Source organism: Leuciscus leuciscus (assembly GCF_965113295.1).
Source record: "Leuciscus leuciscus genome assembly, chromosome: 10".
Taxonomy (NCBI): Eukaryota; Metazoa; Chordata; class Actinopteri; order Cypriniformes; family Leuciscidae; genus Leuciscus; species Leuciscus leuciscus.
In genome coordinates this window covers 43,278,733-43,300,286 of record NC_138734.1, presented here as the reverse complement: position 1 = coordinate 43,300,286, position 21,554 = coordinate 43,278,733, and the positions used below count along the sequence as shown (strand labels likewise).

Below are 21,554 nucleotides of genomic sequence, written 5' to 3'. Positions count from 1 at the left end.
CACAGTTGAGATGAACACAATTAATGATGGAAACGGATGAATGAAAACTGTCATTAAAGTGTCACACCCTCATGAAGACTGAGTAACTCCCTTTATTCTGCTGATTTACTGTAAAGTTCATTTAAGAGAAGTCAGGAGACTCATCAGCAATCTTAGTGCAGTAACAGCCTCAAACTATTGTTTTACAGGTGTGGAAACAAGTACAGCTGGAATCTACTGGAATATCTACTGGAATGAAGAAAGACAATCTCCACCTGTGTGCTAAGATTACACTTCAGTATCAGTAAAACAGCAGTAACATCTGATGATGATGGTGTCATATATTTAACTTCTTCAGCTCAAATCATGCATGAACACTTTAGGGTAAAAATCAAAAGATGACTGACGTGTCGTTGAACTGTAAAAGCGCTTCATTCATACAGTCATATTATTGAGTGTCAGGATTTCTCTCATCCGTCTCTGTTTACTGCTATTCCCACAAGTTTAGTTCGACAAAAACAACTCATATGGGATTTAAACATGACAGAATTGTATTAATTAGTAAATAAAAGGTTGCACACGATTCTAAATGATGCTAGAAAAATCATGTTTATTAAAAATAAGCTTTGCATTTTCTTACAAACTTGCAAAAAGTGTAGAGGATAAAATGCAAATGAATTGAGTAAAGTTCTTTTAAGTCAGGCTAAATAATGTTCAGAGCTGCTTTTATTAAGTTGTTTTATTAAAATGTTCCGGTAATTCATAAGCATAAATGATCCAGTAATTAATTTTTGACACTGATTTAGTCATACAGAAGCGGTCACATGTTGTGTGTTTCCCTTTATAGAATGAAATATCAAAGATACTCATTTACTTAAAGTTTAAAGTCTGATATGTTGAAGAAAAGGAGTGTCATTATTATAATCATCATCATCATAATCATAATCTCAGAATTTCTGGCTGCTGATGGGACTGAAGGGTTTGGACGTTTCCTCGGCCATGAACGCCTCAATCTCCTCCACGGTTCGAGGAACGCAGGTCAGAAGCTCCACGCCGTCAGCCGTCACAGCGATATCATCCTCAATGCGCACCTGAGACACACACACACACACACACACACACACACACACACACACACACACACACACACACACACGATCAGCAATATTCATGTTTGCATTTCATTTTCTCATTATACTGTCATATACACTAAAATTTCAGCTTCAGCTCTTCTCTCTCAGTGTCTGAAACGCTTCCATCAAGGATTCAGTCTCTCTAAGCTCCGCCTCTCTGAGAGCTGCTCTGCTGTGATTGGTCAGAAAGCAAACGCTCATTATCATATCTGAATCTCAGCTCTTGATCACAGTGATACGAACAGTAACGATGGCGTGGGTTTTACCGTATCAATCTCAGAAAACAGCGTCTTCTCGACACGAACAACACGAACCAAACTCTTCCAGTCTCAGATAAACTACAGTGTTTGAGGGCGGAGCTAAGAGACGCTGCTCAGCCAATCAACACCACAGGCTGGCATTATGCTAATTAGTTACAAGTGAGACTGGAATTACTGACGACTCTTTCAGGAGTTCAGAATTGATTCGTTGATCTTTAAAACTTTGCAGAACTTATACATTCACAAAACGCTCTATTACACACACATGAAAGATCATATTCGAAAAAGCATAAACATTCAGAATATTCACTTATAAAATCTGAATGCATGGAACTTTAGTCCTTTTGATTATAAAGTGAAAGATAAAATAAATATACATATATAGTGTATTATATATGTACTGTATATGTAACGGGTGTTATATTTATTAATTAATTTCACTCAAAATCTCCCTTTGTTATTATCATTTGTTATATCTTTCATTTTGCATTCTGGAATTTCATTTATTCTTATAATATTGATTTCTATTAATTGAGATGTCATATTTCTATGGTTACATGGTCATTTTTCAGTTTTGTTAAATAGGGTGCGTGGCTCCTTTAAGATTAATGTTCTTTCATGTTCCGGTTCCGGTTGCTCTCCTTCAGTTCGCGGTAAATGCGACTGAGGAGAGGTGGGTTGTGCTGACGCTCTGTCTGAAAAGTTTTATATGAGTTTTGTTTATCGTAATATAACATGTAATTTGTTCTAAAACACACTTTAATCTTATTCAAACATATATGAAGTTTGTGTGAACGATGTTATGAGTTATAGCATGTATTGTTGGAGAGAATTAAGCATGAGTGTGCAAGCTCTGTTGGCTAAAATAATGCCTTTCACTGACAGGCTTAAACTGTGAAAGAAGGCCACAGACTCAAGCTTGCAGTGATCTTTTATTTTTATTCATACAGGTATGTTCACTTTCATGTTTCTGTTTATATTGTTTTTAATTTATGTAAAATGCTTTATTTTTTTATGAAATGTTAAACAATATTGAGTTGTTCATTTGAGAAACTTAAATATGTGAAATGAGTAAAATGTCATTCAGTTCGCGGTAAATGCGACTGAGGAGAGGCTTAAACTGTGAAAGAAGGCCACAGACTCAAGCTTGCAGTGATCTTTTATTTTTATTCATACAGAATAAAATCCGGCCCGTGAAATTTCTGTTGTCCGGTCTCCTTCTATATCAACACACACAACGCAGAGTTCCAACAGAGACCGGTCACATTGGTGCCGTGACTTTTGTTTGATGCAAGTCATCATGGATCCTCATCGATCAACGTCAGCTTGGTCGCCGGGGTTTGCTGCATTCTGGAACGTCCAAATTCTGCCTGTATCTGTGCCAAAGGAAAGACAGGTTGGACATTAGACTGTATATAATTCAAAAAAGGTTGAAACTTCATATTTACAGAAAAAAAAAAGAGACAAAGAAAAGGTTGAATTTGAAAAAGAAAAATTTTTGTTTGATAATTTGATTGTGTATTACTTTTAGGTGTGTACACATGTGGACAGTTTTTTTTCTGTGGTCATTATCTGTTTTAATTTATTTTTGTTGATCTGTAAAACTCAAGATGTCACAAAATAGTGAGAAGACAAGTTACTCCCCTAATGATGGGTTTGAATTGGGTTTTGCTAGGGGGCGTATATTTGGTGATCTTGAACAGACACCACTCAGAAGGACAGTTAATATTGGCTCTCCTGATTTCTGTTCTACCCGTAATCCTGGTAGAGTACATACTACTGAATCAGAAAAGTGTGAAGGTGCTGCTTCAGACAGCCGAGACCACAGTAACGCTGACTTGAGTAGTTTAATCACACAGCTTGCTCAACAAATAGGGCAGTCAATATCTGATCAACTGAAAAAAAGCAGTGAAAAAAATGAGTGTCCTGAAGTTCAAAAGCAGAGCATAGGGACGAGCCAGGTTCTCATGGAGTCACCTTCTCTTAATTTGACTGGCATGAAGTTAGTGATGAAGCCTGATGTTAAGGCACCTCCCTGTTTCAGAGGGGATGGATCTGACAAATTATCAGTACATGAATGGGAAGAACTCATGGATGTTTATTTGAGAAAGAAAGGTGTTCCTTTAGCCGAACAAGCGGATGAGATCATGTCGAACTTAATGGGAAGAGCCAAAGATGTAATCAAGATAGCACTACGCAGCAACCCATCGCTGAAGCCTAAAACAAACCCAAGAATTGTCACAGACATACTCAAACAACACTTCAGTGAATTGACATATTCATCTATGCCGCTTGCTGACTTTTATGGCACTTTACCTGTAGCAGGAGAGAATGCAATGGAATATTGGATTCGGCTCAATAAAGCTGTTGATGTTGCTGACGAGGGTTTGAGAAGGCAGGGCAGAAGTATTGAAGATCCTACTCGCGAGGTGACACAAATGTTTGTTAAACATTGCCCTGACCAGTCTCTGTCTGCTATCTTGAGGTTCAAGTCTGCTGATAGGTGGACGGCGGCTGAAATACAAGAACGTCTTGATGAATATCAAGCTGAGAAAAGAGCACAAATGAAGGCGCAGTCTAATCGTTCTGCCTTTGCGAAGACTGTAGCTGCCAATGCCCAAATGTCGAATTTGGATGATGGAGCATCTGGAAACGAGCTGAAAGTGTCAACAGGTCGAAGTGAGTTGCCAGTTACACCATCAGGTCAGACAGGTGACAGCTGCACTCAGTCTCTTATCAGTTTGCTCGATCGTGTGCTGAAACAAAGCATGCAAACCTCCTCTGTACCTGTAGATTCATTTAGGCATGGGAATGTGAGCAGGAAGTTTTGCAAAGTGTGCAGAGGCATGGACCACTCTACAGTTGCACATTGTAGAAGAGACGGTTTATGCTTGTTTTGTTTCGAACATGGACACAGGAAAAGGGAGTGCCCAAAGTGGAGTAGTCATGACAGTCTAGAGGCAAACTACTCGCCACGAGGAGCTGGACCTTTAAACCATTAGACCCACATTTGGAGAGGGGATGTGTGGGTGATGATCAAACCCTCATAAGTGATCTGGAGCTGCAGTATGTGAATGCATGCCATACTGCATCTGATGGTACTTGCGTGATATACGCACAAAATATGCAGACAATAAAGACTTTTGATGAGCTTTTCTATACTTCTGTGATTTTAAATGGCCAGTTCCACATGAGAGGAATGCTTGACACTGGCTCCATGTCTTGTACCCTCAGTGAGACAGCTGAACAAAAGTTGTTGGCTGAAAATGTTGTCTTGGACAAAAAATCACTACCTGAGAATATCATTCTTGTCGGTGTTGGGGGTAGGACCGCACAGCCAAAATGTTTGTACGAAGTTAGTATGAAAGTGTATGGCATCAGCTGTCGAGTTCCAGTTCTCGTTGTTCCAGGACAACATGATGATTTAATTCTTGGCTCCAACTTGATTAAACATGTTGTGAACAGAATGAAGAACACAGATGAGTATTGGGACTTCATATCGCAACGTGCTACACAGTTATCACCGGACGGTGAACACTTTTTGGATGTTATGTCAAATCTCACACGCTGGCGACATGATGAGATCCCTAGCAAAGTCGGAACAGTTAAGCTCCATCATGCTGTCACTCTTGCTGCTAACCAAGAGCATTTAGTGTGGGGAAGACTGCCCAGCAACACTCCATTGTCCCTTGGGAGCACCATTCTCGTTGAACCAACTGCCTCCAAGACTATGCCAAGAAACATCATGGTAGCTCGTGTGATAACATCTATGTGGGGTGATAGGTGGGTACCTATGAAGATAACCAATTTGTCTGACCAACCTGTCACGTTAAGAAAGAATCGGAAATTGGCAGATGTTTCACCTTGTCTGGCTGTAGAAGATTTCCCAGTTTTCCAGGGCACTGGAAAGATAAAGGAAGGTAGTTCAGAGGTGGAAGTTACCCCAAGTTGTGCTTCAGATTTGAGATTGCAAGATGTTGGGTTAAGCGAAGTTGACATCAGTCACTGCAAAGTTACTGAAGCATCCAAAGAGAAACTTGTTCAGTTGTTGGTGAATTACAATGATGTGTTCTCTAAACATCCCTTAGACTGTGGTGAGGCTAAGGAATTTGAACACCGCATCCGACTTACAGATGAGAGGCCATTCCGGTTGCCATATCGGAGGATCCCTCCTGCTCACTACCAGAAGTTGCGCGAGGTGTTAAGCGAAATGGAGGAGCAAGAGATAATTAGAAAATCTGTAAGCGAATATGCATCGCCATTAGTACTGGTGTGGAAAAAGGATGGAAGCCTCCGCATTTGTACAGACTTCAGGTGGCTTAATGCGAGAACACTCAAAGATGCTCACCCACTCCCTCATCAGTCAGACTGCCTTGCTGCTTTAGGAGGTAACAATTTCTTCAGCACTTTGGACTTAACCTCTGGATTCTATAATTTGCCCATGCATGAACAAGACAAAAAATACACCGCTTTCATTACTCCTATGGGACTACATGAGTATAACCGCATGCCACAAGGCTTGTGCAACAGTCCAGCTTCATTCATGCGGATGATGCTTAGCATTTTTGGAGATATGAACTTTACCAGCTTACTGTGCTATTTGGACGATTTACTTGTGTTTGCGCCCACAGAGCAAGAGGCCTTGAGTAGGCTTGAAATGGTTTTTCAGCGGCTTAGGTTACATCACTTGAAATTGAGTCCCAAAAAGTGTCATTTCTTGCGTGATTCAGTGAAGTTCTTGGGCCATACTATTTCTGGCCATGGTGTCTCTGTGGACTTCACGAAGGTGGATGTTATATCCAAAATGTCCAAAATGCAACTTATGGAGGAAGATGGTTGCACTCCATCAGCACGAAGAATCAAGTCATTTTTAGGAATGATTTTCTATTATCAACACTTTATTCCTAATTGTTCTTCGATCGCCAAGCCTCTCTTTGCTCTGACTGCGGGTCAGAAGAGACGGAGTAAAGCGAAAGTTAGGAAGCCTGTGGGCACGTTTAGAAAGCTGAATCCAAGTGATTGGACAGAGGAATGCGATATTGCTTTCAATACACTCAAGGAGAGGTTGCTGAACTGTGCTGTGCTTGCGCATCCTGATTTCTCCAGGCCTTTGATTCTTTCAATTGACGCGTCTCTAGATGGCTTAGGTGCTGTGCTATCCCAAGTTCCAGCAGGGGAAGAAATAGCTCGGCCAATTGCCTTCGCCAGTAAGACCCTAACCGTGTCACAGAAGAAGTACCCTGCACACAGGCTCGAGTTTTTGGCTTTGAAGTGGAGTGTGTGCGAAAAGTTCAGTCACTGGCTCAAGGGGCACACCTTCACAGTTTGGACTGACAACAATCCACTTACGCACATTATGACTAAGCCGAAACTCGATGCCTGTGAACAAAGGTGGGTTTCAAAGTTAGCCCCTTATTCTTTCGACATAAAACATATCGCAGGAGTCAAGAACATTGTGGCCGATGCCCTAAGCAGAGATCCATTTGCAAGATCAATTAGTCATAGGCTCATGAATGAGAGTTACAACCGCTTACTTACCGAAGCTGATGCTGTAGGAGAAGAAGGGATACAGGATGTGTTTCGTCTGAAGGTTGATTGCCACAAGATAAGTGATCAGGTTGGATGTCAGTCGAGCTGTCATGTGCAGTCATGTGATCCAGTTGCTGTCAAGACACTTTGCCATGTCCAAGATGACTGGGAAATGGCGACGGTGACACGAGCAGTTCAGCTGGTGCAGTTAGTTCAGCAGATTGCAGACACTAGCCATGGTGAACAGCCTCTGCCTATGTTCTCTCATGAAGAGTTGGAAAGAAGTCAAGAGCTCGACCTTACCATTTCCAAGGTTCTCCCTTTCGTGCTTCGTAAAAGACGCCCTTCAAGAAGAGAGAGGGAAAAACTCGACTATAGAGCTTTAGCCCTTGTCAAGCAATGGGATCACTTAAAAGTGTGTGATGGGATTCTGTACAGGGTGACTAAGGAACCTATAAGCAGACAGAAAAGACATCAGTATGTTCTGCCTCAGAGCATGGTAGAAAAAGCTCTACATGGTCTTCACGATCTTGCCGGTCACCAAGGACAGGCTAGAACAGTTCACTTGGCGAGACAGCGCTTCTTCTGGCCCAAGATGGAGCGCGAGATCAGAGAATATGTGAAGTGTTGCAGGCGGTGCATTCTGGCAAAAACACCTGAGCCAGCTGCTCGAGCTCCACTGGAGAGTATTCAGACTTCTGCACCTATGGAGTTGGTTTGTCTTGACTTTTGGAGTGCAGAAGATAACAAACAGCGTTCAGTGGATGTGTTGGTCCTGACGGATCATTTTACGAAACTTGCACACGCCTTTCCTTGCATCAATCAGACGGCTAAGCAAGTTGCTCGGAAGATATGGGACCATGTGTTCTGTGTGTATGGGTTTCCTGAGCGGATCCATACGGATCAAGGAACAAATTTTGAGAGTGAGCTCATTGCTGAACTGCTTGCACTTTCTGGGGTCTCCAAATCTCGTACAACGGCCTATCATCCTATGGGAAATGGCATCACAGAGCGGTTCAACCGAACATTAGGAAGTATGCTTCGCTCCTTGCCTCTGAGATCTAAGGATAAGTGGCCACAACAAATTCAGACTCTGACCTTCGCTTACAACTCAACAATACATGAGACGACAGGTTACGCACCTTTCCAACTCATGTTTGGTCGTGTCCCACGATTACCTGTGGACATAATGTTCAAGCAAGTATCAAAGAATCCAGTGATTGTTGATTATAGCAGCTATGTCGCCACTTTAATGTCTCATCTTCACGAAGCAGCTGAAATTGCTCAAAAACATGCTGTACAAGAACAGAGGAAACAGACCAAGGTGTATAATCGCAAGATCAAGGGAGTACATTTGAACAATGGAGATAGAGTGCTCATTGCCAATAAAGGAGAAAGAGGAAAAAGGAAGTTGGCAGATAGATGGGAACCTACTGTGTACACCATTGTGGATAATGAACCCCAGACACACATATACAAAGTGAAGGATGACAAAGGACACATTAAAGTGGTACATCGAAACATGCTCTTAGATATCAGTTTCTTACCAGTGACATGTCCTGAGGATGAAACATGTGGATCAACGGTTGCCGATTGCTCGAACGATTCTGAGTGTGAGAGCCAATCAACAAATTCCACTGATTCCTTGGAGGATGAAGATCCTGAAAACGAAGCGCATTCATTAGTATTGAATGAAGATGTTTCAAAGAGTTCAGAAACTTTTGATGTACAAATGGAACAGGATACAGAGGAAAGTGATGGTACTTACTGTGTTAATTCTGGTCAAGACAGCCAAAACCAGATGCTCCCTGAAAAAACATTGAGCACAGGAACTTCTGATTGTGACAATGTATTGGCAACATTTGACTTTACTAATTCAGGTATCGTTGACTCCGACTTACCTGTACGTGATGATGTGTTAATGCCAGGTCCTGAACAAGCACAAGGCACTATTGCAACACGGACTGGTAGAGTAGTAAAAAAAGTCAACCGTCTGATTGAGACCATGGTTCAAAAGCCATTTAAAATGCCAAGTTTGTCAAACAGGTTCCAGAAGAAGTCACAGTCCCTTTTAAGCCTATTCTAATATCCGTGATTGGGTAGGAAGTTTATTTTATGTTTCTTTTTGGGATACATTTTTTTTTTGTTGCCATGGGATGTGAGAATAATGTGAATGAGGATTTGTTGCAAAGGTTAAGTGTGGTATGGTGTATTTGGCAACATACTTTACTAAGTGGTTTTGAGGCCTGATCACCCTCAAATATCTCTGTATCTGTCAAGACAGATAGCTTTCATTGTTGTAACTGTGGACCTTTTGCATTGTGATTCTTTAGGAAATCCTCTTTATGTGCATGTAGAATTTTGGTGAAATTAGGGGAGGTGAATGTAACGGGTGTTATATTTATTAATTAATTTCACTCAAAATCTCCCTTTGTTATTATCATTTGTTATATCTTTCATTTTGCATTCTGGAATTTCATTTATTCTTATAATATTGATTTCTATTAATTGAGATGTCATATTTCTATGGTTACATGGTCATTTTTCAGTTTTGTTAAATAGGGTGCGTGGCTCCTTTAAGATTAATGTTCTTTCATGTTCCGGTTCCGGTTGCTCTCCTTCAGTTCGCGGTAAATGCGACTGAGGAGAGGTGGGTTGTGCTGACGCTCTGTCTGAAAAGTTTTATATGAGTTTTGTTTATCGTAATATAACATGTAATTTGTTCTAAAACACACTTTAATCTTATTCAAACATATATGAAGTTTGTGTGAACGATGTTATGAGTTATAGCATGTATTGTTGGAGAGAATTAAGCATGAGTGTGCAAGCTCTGTTGGCTAAAATAATGCCTTTCACTGACAGGCTTAAACTGTGAAAGAAGGCCACAGACTCAAGCTTGCAGTGATCTTTTATTTTTATTCATACAGGTATGTTCACTTTCATGTTTCTGTTTATATTGTTTTTAATTTATGTAAAATGCTTTATTTTTTTATGAAATGTTAAACAATATTGAGTTGTTCATTTGAGAAACTTAAATATGTGAAATGAGTAAAATGTCATTCAGTTCGCGGTAAATGCGACTGAGGAGAGGCTTAAACTGTGAAAGAAGGCCACAGACTCAAGCTTGCAGTGATCTTTTATTTTTATTCATACAGAATAAAATCCGGCCCGTGAAATTTCTGTTGTCCGGTCTCCTTCTATATCAACACACACAACGCAGAGTTCCAACAGAGACCGGTCACATATATAATGTATGATTTATATGCTTACATTACAGCATATAATATTATAAATTGACAAATCAACAAAATGATCAGCAAAAATGATACAGTGTTAAAGAAAGGACTAGTTATGAATGTATGTGTATCTGTGTATCTACTGGAATGTATATGTTATTAATAATTCTGACCCCGCCGAAGCCGCGGAAGCGATTGAGGACGTCTCTGTTGATGAAGCCGCACTGAGTCGGGGAGTCCAGCGCTTTATCCAGGAGATGATTGATGAAATATATTCCCGGCTCCACCGTGAGGACCATCCGCTCCTGCACCACACGACCCATCCTGAGACTCTTCAGCCCCGGCTCGTCCACGCGCTCGATGCCCTGGACAACACACACACACACACACACACCCACACCCACACACACCCACACCCACACACACACACACACACACACACACACACACACACACACACACACACACACACACACACACTTATAACCGCTGAGGACACCTGTCCTGAGGACACATTCACTGCACATTGTGTCTGTCTAATATTACCCACAATCCATTGCATTTCTCTCCGATTCGGTAGGAAATTAAATGAAATGAAATGTGGAGGATTTTAACTGTGAGAAGATGATTGACAGGCCAGTTTACTGTGACAGGATCCGACAGAGAGCAACCGTTAAAGACACTATTGTATGACGTGATAGTTTGTCCCAAAGCTTGTCTACTTTCTGCTACACACTCAGAAGTATCTGCTTTTTCTTCACAAAAAGAGTTCATACTTTTATGGCGTAGTATAAGTAGGTGAACTGAGATGCAGCACTGGGCTGTGTCTGAAACCGTCCCCTATTTCATCAAATAGGGCTCTATTTGAGGATACAGCCATTTGTAGTGTCCTAAACCATAGTTATTGACGTTATTTAGTGCACTCATTCAATCCCACAATGCACCGCAATAACAAGTGTACAATTCATCGGCTAGAGAATACCCCTTAATCCACTGTGAGAGTCGTGCACTGAATGAATTCCCGCGTCTCGCCAGGAGATGGCGCTGGCGCTGAATCATCCATTTTCCAAACCGTGCTGGTCCAGCATAATATCATTCAGGTATAAATTGATTATTAAATTGTTTAATTCTGGCTTATACATGCTATTTTCCATAGCAGAGTTCAGGATAAATCTTCTCATTACTACTGGAGCTGCCAGTTTGCTATGTTTCAATAATTAATTATTAAACAGCAATCACAAACGATGCAGAAGCGGCTCACTCAGTGTCCAGATTCACTCACTCATTCTCACTATATTAGTGGAGTAATGTAGGGAATAGTGAATGAGTGTGTAGGATGTGATTTTGAACACAGCATTGGACTGAGTGTGTCTGATGAGTGTGTCAGTGATGAGGGTCTTCAGGACACGGGTGAGAAACACTGCTTTTAACGACATTTGGTTTTAATCAGGCGTTTAAATGATTCATTCCTTCCTTTACAAAGTCAGTTCATGAGGAAAATATTTCCCTTGATCTTTAGAAATAAAGCAGCTTGACTATGAAAGCATAGTTTAAAATGTAGTTTGATAAAAGAAACATTCAATACAGTTTTGTTTGTATTGTGCCCGTCATAATACATATCAAAGCAGCTCTACAGAAAATCTAAATGTTAATGTTTATAATCGTAATGTTTAATAGTCTTTGTTGAGAAGTTTAACTCTTTACTTTGAAGCTAAATCTGGAGACAATATAAATCATCAAACAGAAGAGATTTGATATATAGTGTACAGTATATGGCTTTATGTGAGTGACTATGTGCATAAAATGATATATATGTACAGTCTAAAAGTTGTCAAATGAAGTGAGTAAATCACATTGCAGTGACATTGATGATTATAAAATCTGTATGATTTTGGTTTTAATTTATAACATTTTGGTGTTTGTTTGTTACCATATTAGTTAGCTACCATACCATGGCATTTTATGTTGAGAAAAATGTTAAAATGTAGCAAAATAAAAAGTTTAAAAGTATAACGTTTTTTGAAAAGAGTTAAGATTTATCTTCAACAAAAATCTAAAATCATATCTGGCCTCTTAACATTTTGGCGTAGTAACACATAATTACTGATCTTATAACAATTTCCAATCTCAAAATTACACATATTATCTGTGATTTTTGTCTTATCACTCACCGCTAAGCATCGGATTATACATTATAAGGGAAGAAATAGAGTAAAAAAGTGTGTGAACGTGTTGTATCAGTGAAAGCTCAGAACTGACCTCTGGATACCCCCCCACATCATGCACGTCGATGCCCAGTAAGTGTCCCAGTCCGTGAGGCATGAAGATGGAGCCCAGATGAACCTTCAGCATCTCCTCCACCGTCCCACGCAGGATCCCCATCTTCAGCAGCTCCTCCAGGTGAACCCGGTCCGCCAGACGATGCATGTCGGTCCACTTCACACCTGAGCGGGACATCAGACGCATCGCTGAGACCCTCAGTACATTTACATTTAGTCCTTTATTAGACGCCTTTGTCCAGAGCGACTTACAAATGAGGACTAAAGCAAGCGAGTCATCGTGAAGAGGCAAAAACTACACAAGAAGTGCTCAAAATACACAGCTCAGGCATTACTCAGAGAAGAATAAGCCAGACAAGGGAGGATTAGAGGTAAAGGAGAGGTCAAAGGTCATTTTACAGCTCTCTTCGACTCCAAAGACACAGTGTCTATTTGACTTTTTAGGAAGTGCATTCTTAAATAACAAAACTCAAATCTCAATATACACTACCATTCAAAAGTTTGGAAATTACGAAATTAATAATTTTATTCTACAAAGATGCACTACATTGATCAAAAGTGACTGTAAATATATTTATAATGTTACAAAAGATTGTATTTCAAATAAATGCTGTTTTTTTAAACTCTATTCATCAAAGAATCCTGAAAATTACCTTGTTTCCACAAGAAATGAAGATTTTTTATGTTTTCAACACTGATAATAATCATAAATGTTTCTTGAGCATCAAATCATCATATTAGAATGATTTGTGAAGGATCATGTGACACTGAAGACTGGAGTAATGATGCTGAAAATCCAGCTTTGATCACAGGAATAAGTTACACTTTACTATATATTCACATAGAAAACATCTGATTTAATTTGTAATAATTTTTCACAATTTTACTGTATTTTTGATCAAATAAACGCAGCTGGTGAGCAGAAGAGACTCTTTCAAAAATCTGACTGAGCCCAAACCTTCGACTGTTAGTGTAGATCAGACTTTCTGCTGAGAGTCATAGATTTGGTCAGTAAAAGACTGAGTTTTGCTCCTGATATGTAGTATTGTGAGTCTCAGAGTGTGTACCAGGTTTGATGGCGTCCATCACGGCTCTGGAGGACTTCAGCACGGCTTCATAAACGGCTCTCTGGTCCGCGCTGAACTTGCCGTTGGCCGGGAAAGAGCAGGTGATGTCGGAGGAGTAGCAGTAATACTCGCCGCCCATGTCAAACAGACTGCCAGGACACAACCACAGAGTTTAGCTTCATCTTTATATGATAAATCAGTTTTCAGATTAATCTTTCCCTTCGCACCAGCCTGGACCACATCTAAAACCACTTCTATGACTTGTTTTAATTATATAGTTTGGTTTGATGACATCATCAAATACTGAGTAGCCCTGGTTTATTATTATTATTATTATTTTGACATTTTACAATGAACAGTAAGTATCACCAAACATCACATAAAGCTTATGGACATTTCCTAATTGTTTATTATACTGTATATTTCAATAACCCTTTAACATACATATAATGTATGTTTTTCAATGTACAGGATATAAATGACATAGAACATTTCTGAATTTCACTAAATCTATGCATCACTTTAATGCATTTTTGTTTATGGATACAGAATTTTGCTGCAAGTACTTCCAGAGACTTGTTTTAGTTTTCAACAGTGATTTAAAGACAGATGATGCCGGACATAAACATAATCTGATTGTATTAAATCAGCTTCTACTTTAAATAATTCAACCATCGTGATGTTCAAATCATATCTCAAAGATGTGCTTGCAGAAAGTGGAAGTGTGTTTGTAAGTCGTGTCCACCAGGGGTCAGTGTGCAACTGCTCATAACCAGACCATAAACCTGAATATTACTGGAAATATTCATCACTGCACAGACTGTACACCAGCATGAACCAACAAGACAACTGACACTGAACATGATTATTAAAGAAATGCATGTGAAAAGCGGCTCATAAACTCACCACATGTCTCCATCCTGGATGGTTTTGTCATTGGGAGCGCCGGCGTGTCCGTAATGCAGGACGGATGAGTTATTCCCACTGTTGGAGTGATAACATGTTCACATGCAAACAAAATAACTCAAATAAATGACTAGAATTATTGACCATATCCACTACACACTAATGAACATCATCTATCATTATATCTTTAACAGTTGAGGATGTTCAGTCAGTTGGTCAGTGACAGATGCATTATGGGTAAACGTTTTTCAATGCTTCTATGTTCATGAGAGTTCACATTAATATTTGTTTTGATTTTAAAATTGTCCCTTTAAGTATTAAATTACACTTCACCCCCAAAACAACAATTGTGTCACAAAACTTGAAATTTAAGTAAATTTGAAATAAATCATATGATTTTAAAAGACTTGGAAAATAATGTCACGTGCACTACATGTTATAGAAGTGCTATAGTACATTTAGGTGAACTGTGCATTTAAGATTGAATCCGAAACTTCATGTCTGAAGTTTATTATCAGTCCAGATGTTTGCTGTGATTTAACTCAGACACATCTCTTGCTCTGAGGACACAATATCAGATACTGAGAGTCTCTCAGTAACAGGACACACACACACACACACACACACACACACACACACACACACACACACACACACACACACACACACACATCAGTAACAGTGCTGTACCTTCCACAGATGCAGGTGTACGAGGTGTCACACACACACACACACACACACACACACACACACACACACACACACACACACACACACACACACACACACACACACACACACACACACACAGTAATAGTGCTGTACCTTCCACAGATGCAGGTGTACGAGGTGTCACACACACACACACACACACACAGTAATAGTGCTGTACCTTCCACAGATGCAGGTGTACGAGGTGTCACACACACACACACACACACACACACACACACACACACACACACACACACACAGTAACAGTGCTGTACCTTCCACAGATGCAGGTGTACGAGGTGTCACACACACACACACACACACACACACACACATACACACACACACACACACACACACACACACACACACACACACAGAACATCAGTAATAGTGCTGTACCTTCCACAGATGCAGGTGTACGAGGTGTCACACACACACACACACACACACACACACACACACACACACACAGTAATAGTGCTGTACCTTCCACAGATGCAGGTGTACGAGGTGTCACACACACACACACACACACACACACACACACACACACACACACACACACACACACACACACACACACACACACACACACACACACACACACAGTAATAGTGCTGTACCTTCCACAGATGCAGGTGTACGAGGTGTGACGCATTCCTCCGCGAGAGTAACAGTAATGCTGGAACAGACTGAAACACACACAGTTCACACACATCAATCAATCATGAAACAAAACCAAGAGAAAGAAAAGAAGAAATTACATTTTGCACAGAGAAAATGCATATTCTTAAGTTTAATAAATCTTTTTGCATTGTAAGATTATTTTCATGACATTAATTCCCCAATTCTTATTTCGAATTCAATGAACAAAATACAAAGAAACACAAAATCCAAAACATCAGAAATCCCTTGTTCTCATTTCTCCAGTGTGACCATAGACTGTGACCTGAGCTTAAACTGTAAAATACAGCATGAAGAGCCTAAAACACCATCAGCCTGAGAAAACCTTGAGTGATAACTTCATAACTTCATATCTCCACATCAACAAAACAGAGACACACACTGATATAAAGCAGACAGAAGTGAAACAAGATAACACAAGTGAAAATCACACAGATGCACATTAAAGGAGCCATAAAGATCAGATCAATATTCAATGTCAACTATGCTAATTAATATTCAATGTCAACAAAGCTCATTAATATTCAGTGTCAACAAAGCTCATTAATATTTAGTGACTTCAAACATTCAAGCGTTACATTGTATCACACAGTAAGTGGCGTCACCACTCAACGTTACAATGTTTCTAAAACCCTTTTTCAACTTTCGTCAGTATGAAGTGTTGCTAAACCCGGAGTTAAAGGTGTTTCTAGCTTGGGGTTAAACACACAGGTAACATAAAATCAATTATATTGTATAATACTACCAGAGGACACAGAAGTATGAATATTGCACATGAAGCCAGTTTTGGCCAGAACTGAGCAAATAATAATTGATAGAGCTGCAATTGATTTCAGATCATGTCTCATTCGCAGAGTCAATGTCGGGAAGGTCATGTGACTCTTCATTTGCCTGATTTCAGACCATTCTTTCCGTTCGCATTATGAGGAAATGAAGTCAGTGATCGGGGAAACGCTTCCTCCAGGGTTTGATCTCTCGGTGTGTTTAATATAGATTGTATGATCCGGTTATGCTGTTTGAGTGACTTAATTATACGGGAACTGGTGAGTGTCATTGTTTGTATCATACGGCGCTAATGTTAGTGTTCTAGTGTATTGTATATGGACCTGTTAGCCGGTGCTGGCGCTGGCGCTGGCTGTACTTGTTTCATTTCACTGAATCAGACTATATATGTTATGCCTATTTGTATTGAGTTTATCTGAACAATGCATTAATAATTAATTATATTTAAATCTTGATATTGATGTTGAATCATTGGTCAACCATTATTTCATCCTGAAATGTATTTTGAAACTATTACTGATAATATTGTCTATTTATAAGAGTAACTCTTGTTGTTTGTTAATTTATTAATATTTGCTATATGCAGTATTTAAACTGAATCATGTACATGATGATGAAATATGATGAAATTGTGACTATGATAATATGATGACATTATGGTATTATGATTATGGTGATATACACTCACCTAAAGGATTATTAGGAACACCTGTTCAATTTCTCATTAATGCAATTATCAAATCAACCAATCACATGGCAGTTGCTTCAATGCATTTAGGGGTGTGGTCCTGGTCAAGACAATCTCCTGAACTCCAAACTGAATGTCAGAATGGGAAAGAAAGGTGATTTAAGCAATTTTGAGCATGGCATGGTTGTTGGTGCCAGACGGGCCAGTCTGAGTATTTCACAATCTGCTCAGTTACTGGGATTTTCACGCACAACCATTTCTAGGGTTTACAAAGAATGGTGTGAAAAGGGAAAAACATCCAGTATGCGGCAGTCCTGTGGGCGAAAATGCCTTGTTGATGCTAGAGGTCAGAGGAGAATGGGCCGACTGATTCAAGCTGATAGAAGAGCAACTTTGACTGAAATAACCACTCGTTACAACCGAGGTATGCAGCAAAGCATTTGTGAAGCCACAACACGCACAACCTTGAGGCGGATGGGCTACAACAGCAGAAGACCCCACCGTGTACCACTCATCTCCACTACAAATAGGAAAAAGAGGCTACAATTTGCGCGAGCTCACCAAAATTGGACAGTTGAAGACTGGAAAAATGTTGCCTGGTCTGGTCGAGAATGAGTCTCGATTTCTGTTGAGACATTCAGATGGTAGAGTCAGAATTTGGCGTAAACAGAATGAGAACATGGATCCATCATGCCTTGTTACCACTGTGCAGGCTGGTGGTGGTGGTGTAATGGTGTGGGGGATGTTTTCTTGGCACACTTTAGGCCCCTTAGTGCCAATTGGGCATCGTTTAAATGCCACGGCCTACCTGAGCATTGTTTCTGACCATGTCCATCCCTTTATGACCACCATGTACCCATCCTCTGATGGCTACATCCAGCAGGATAATGCACCATGTCACAAAGCTCAAATCATTTCAAATTGGTTTCTTGAACATGACAATGAGTTCACTGTACTAAAATGGCCCCCACAGTCACCAGATCTCAACCCAATAGAGCATATTTGGGATGTGGAGGAAGGGGAGCTTCGTGCCCTGGATGTGCATCCCACAAATCTCCATCAACTGCAAGATGCTATCCTATCAATATGGGCCAACATTTCTAAAGAATGCTTTCAGCACCTTGTTGAATCAATGCCACGTAGAATTAAGGCAGTTCTGAAGGCGAAAGGGGGTCAAACACAGTATTAGTATGGTGTTCCTAATAATCCTTTAGGTGAGTGCATATGTCTATATGTATTGTGTAAAGCACTATACAAATAAATGTGAATGGAATTGAATTCCATATGACTCCAGTCCAGTCGTAGTTAAGGACGCTTCATTTGTTCATGATTAGTTCATATCTTCACTAATCATGAGTACATGTTGAAGTTAGTATTAATTCAGGTATTAGTACATGATTATTCATGTAACTTTATTGTAAAATGCTACCATGTTGGGATCATTTTTTAAAAATGAATTCTGTCCTCAATACTAAAATTTCAGTTTTTTATTTTATTTTAGTAATAGGCTATTACTAATATCTTTTAACTAAACACGTGAACACACACACACACACACACACACACACACACACACACACACTGGGATACATTGTATGAGTTTAATGGCAAGTTTCAATGTGACAACATTGTTAACAGTGTGACAACATTGTTAACAGTGAAAATTAGTTAGATTTGTTTTTGTAATCAAGACTTTAAGGTTTATATAGAAATGTATATGTAGAAATTTTATAGAAATACAAGCTAATACAGAAATTGACTTTTAATAAACACACCCAGAGAAATATAATCTAGAGTATAAAGTGTGAAAGTTGGTTTAGTGATAGAGAAGAGAAATACAAGATATTCATATTTTGTCAGCTTTAAATCTGGTCAAATCTTGAGGTCTTCATGGGCTCCTGATGAAAACATGGTCTCTGTTTGAAGAGATGAAAGAAATAAACTTCTGTTATGATCTCATATTATTATAGAGTAAACATAATGGAAATATACAGAAAAACTGAATATTTATTATAAGATGATGAAACGGATGTTATTAGATGATGAATCACAACTCTTACATGCACATGAAGAAACATGAATTAAAAAAATTATGTATTTCTACATTTTGTTACTTCATGACTAAAGTTTTGTTGGAGTTAGTATAGTGTTAAAGTACTTTTAAATACTACAAAAGCTACAAACAGATAAACCAAATAAACACTACTCAACTCACATTTTTTATTTTATAAATAATTTATGACATGTGAGCCATTTACCAAATATTTGCTATTTTGAAAAAATACGGTTGTATTTAATGTTGTACCTCTTCTTTAATGGTAGAAAGGTTGAATGGTTTCTTCCAGCTCTTCTGTTTTTTCTTCAAGTTCGTCTGTTTTTGCTTCCAACTCTCCTGTTTTTCCTTCAAGTTCGTCTGTTTTTGCTTCCAACTCTCCTGTTTTTTCTTCAAGTTCATCTGTTTTTTCTTCAAGTTCGTCTGTTTTTTCTTCCAACTCTTCTGTTTTTCCTTCAAGTTCGTCTGTTTTTCCTTCAAGTTCGTCTGTTTTTTCTTTCAGATCTTCTGCTTTTGCTTCCAGTTCTTCTGTTTTTGTTTCCAGAGCTTGCACTCTTGCTTCCAGATCTTGCATCTTTGCTTCCAGATCTTGCGTTCCTGCCCGTGCCATTTCTAGTCTATGCTGCTGGTGTGTAAAGGTCCTGTTTAAACCTCTTGTAAACTACCTCCCTCTTATAAACCCTTGTGATTGTGAAAGTAAAAAATAAGATGACAGGAACTATTGTTCAGTTATCACATATTTGATTTGGATCAACCCATGATAGGCTTGTGTGCATCAGACTGGTTTGGCCACATGACTCTGAAATCATGGTACAGTGATGGTAATAGCATATAGTAGACTACTTTAATACTGTATATACCACAGTACTGATCCATAACCATATTCATCTATCATGGCGAAAACAGTACATGTCAATCCAAAGCACTTTAATTACCATGGTAATACCATTGGTTTATATAGGGCTTACCCCTGGGTCATTCATACCAGGCTAAAATTTAGGTTAACAACATCCTGGGTTCCCTTTCAAGGGAACTCGCGTTGCGTCGAAACTGACGCTATGGGGAACGCTTTGCGTGATGACGTCTTGAAGCACATGTAAAATCAGTCCAATGGTGTGGCGGAACGTCAGAGGCGGGTGACGTCACGTACCAGGAAGCTATAAAAGCCGGCCCGAAACAGAAAACGAAAGCTTTCTGAGTCTTCAGTTGCGCTCTGTGTTGAATCTGTCCTTGTTATTTGGTGTTGTCTGTCTATATCATATATATATATTCAGTATGGCGAGCAAGCAGCAGTTTAGAGTGTGTGTCCATTCCTGCCCGCGTTATTTAACGGGAGGTGATACTCACACTCTTTGTGTTGTTTGTTTGGGTGAGGAGCATGCCCAGTCAGCACTCGAGGGTGGTGACTGTGTGCATTGCGAGGCGCTTCCATTGCGTACGCTCCGATCCCGCTTGGCTCAGTTCAATCCCGACCACGTTCCCCAGGGCTTGGGTCCCGCCGCTGCCGAGGCACGGCGTCAATCTCAGTCCTGGGGTTCACAAATGGATTTATCAGTGGATGTTGAGACGGGCTCTGCCTTATCTCAGCCTCCTTCTAATAGATCCAGTGCCTCTCATCAGGGTGCGGAAGCACGCGCTGCGGTTTCTTCCCCCCCGATGGAGGCACCAATACTGCGATTGTCCAGCTCTGAGGAGTTGGACGTTGTTAGTATTGAAGCTGAGTCTGAGGATTCGCCACCTCAGTCTCACGCTTTTGAGGAATTGCTTGATGTTGTCACGAGAGCAGTTCATAGATTATCAATTGAGTGGCCAGAGGATAGGCAGGACGTTCGTTCTAAAAGTAAGCTCGACGAACGCTTCCTGCCATCTCGTGCACAGCCTCAGCGCAGAAGCCTTCCGTTTTTCCCCGATCTCCACACCGAGGTGTCGAGATCGTGGGGAAAACCAGTGTCATACAGAGTTTACACACCACAAACTTCCCACTATTCTTCCATTCATAAATATAAAGAATATGGTTATGGGGAGATGCCGAAGGTGGAGGAGACGCTTGCGAGCTATCTCTCTCCAGCAACGGCATCTTCCTTGAAGGCTCCTTCACTTCCCTCTAAGCCAGTAAAATTCACATCAGCACTGGTTCATAAATCGTATGCAGCCGCTGGTCAAGCTGCAGCGTGTCTGCATACGATGTCAATTATGCAAGCATATCAGGCAGAATTATTGGGGGATTTAGAGGAGGGCGG

At 40.0% G+C, this 21,554-nt stretch overlaps 1 protein-coding gene across 1 annotated transcript; it reads right to left on the bottom strand.

The window, feature by feature from the left end:
- Positions 1-569: 569 nt before the first annotated feature.
- LOC309507270 (xaa-Pro dipeptidase-like) lies at positions 570-15,852 on the bottom strand. Its single transcript, XM_082181425.1, has 6 exons — positions 15,730-15,852; positions 14,390-14,467; positions 13,484-13,632; positions 12,397-12,581; positions 10,311-10,502; positions 570-1,070 (listed from the first exon to the last, which is right to left on the bottom strand). The coding sequence occupies exons 1-6, from the start codon at positions 15,822-15,824 to the stop codon at positions 927-929; spliced, it is 843 nt and encodes a 280-aa protein (XP_082037551.1). The 5' UTR covers positions 15,825-15,852; the 3' UTR covers positions 570-926.
- Positions 15,853-21,554: the final 5,702 nt, after the last annotated feature.

What these genes read in the sequence shown, in the direction of transcription:
- LOC309507270 (XM_082181425.1), bottom strand. Translation starts at nt 15,824, where the DNA reads ATGTGTGTGAACTGTGTGTGTTTCAGTCTGTTCCAGCATTACTGTTAC. An exon ending in TACACCTGCATCTGTGGAAG is followed by an intron (nt 14,468 to 15,729) that starts GTACAGCACTAT and finishes TCACTCCAACAG; the next exon opens with TGGGAATAACTCATCCGTCC. An exon ending in GCTTCCGCGGCTTCGGCGGG is followed by an intron (nt 1,071 to 10,310) that starts GTCAGAATTATT and finishes TGTGTGTCTCAG; the next exon opens with GTGCGCATTGAGGATGATAT.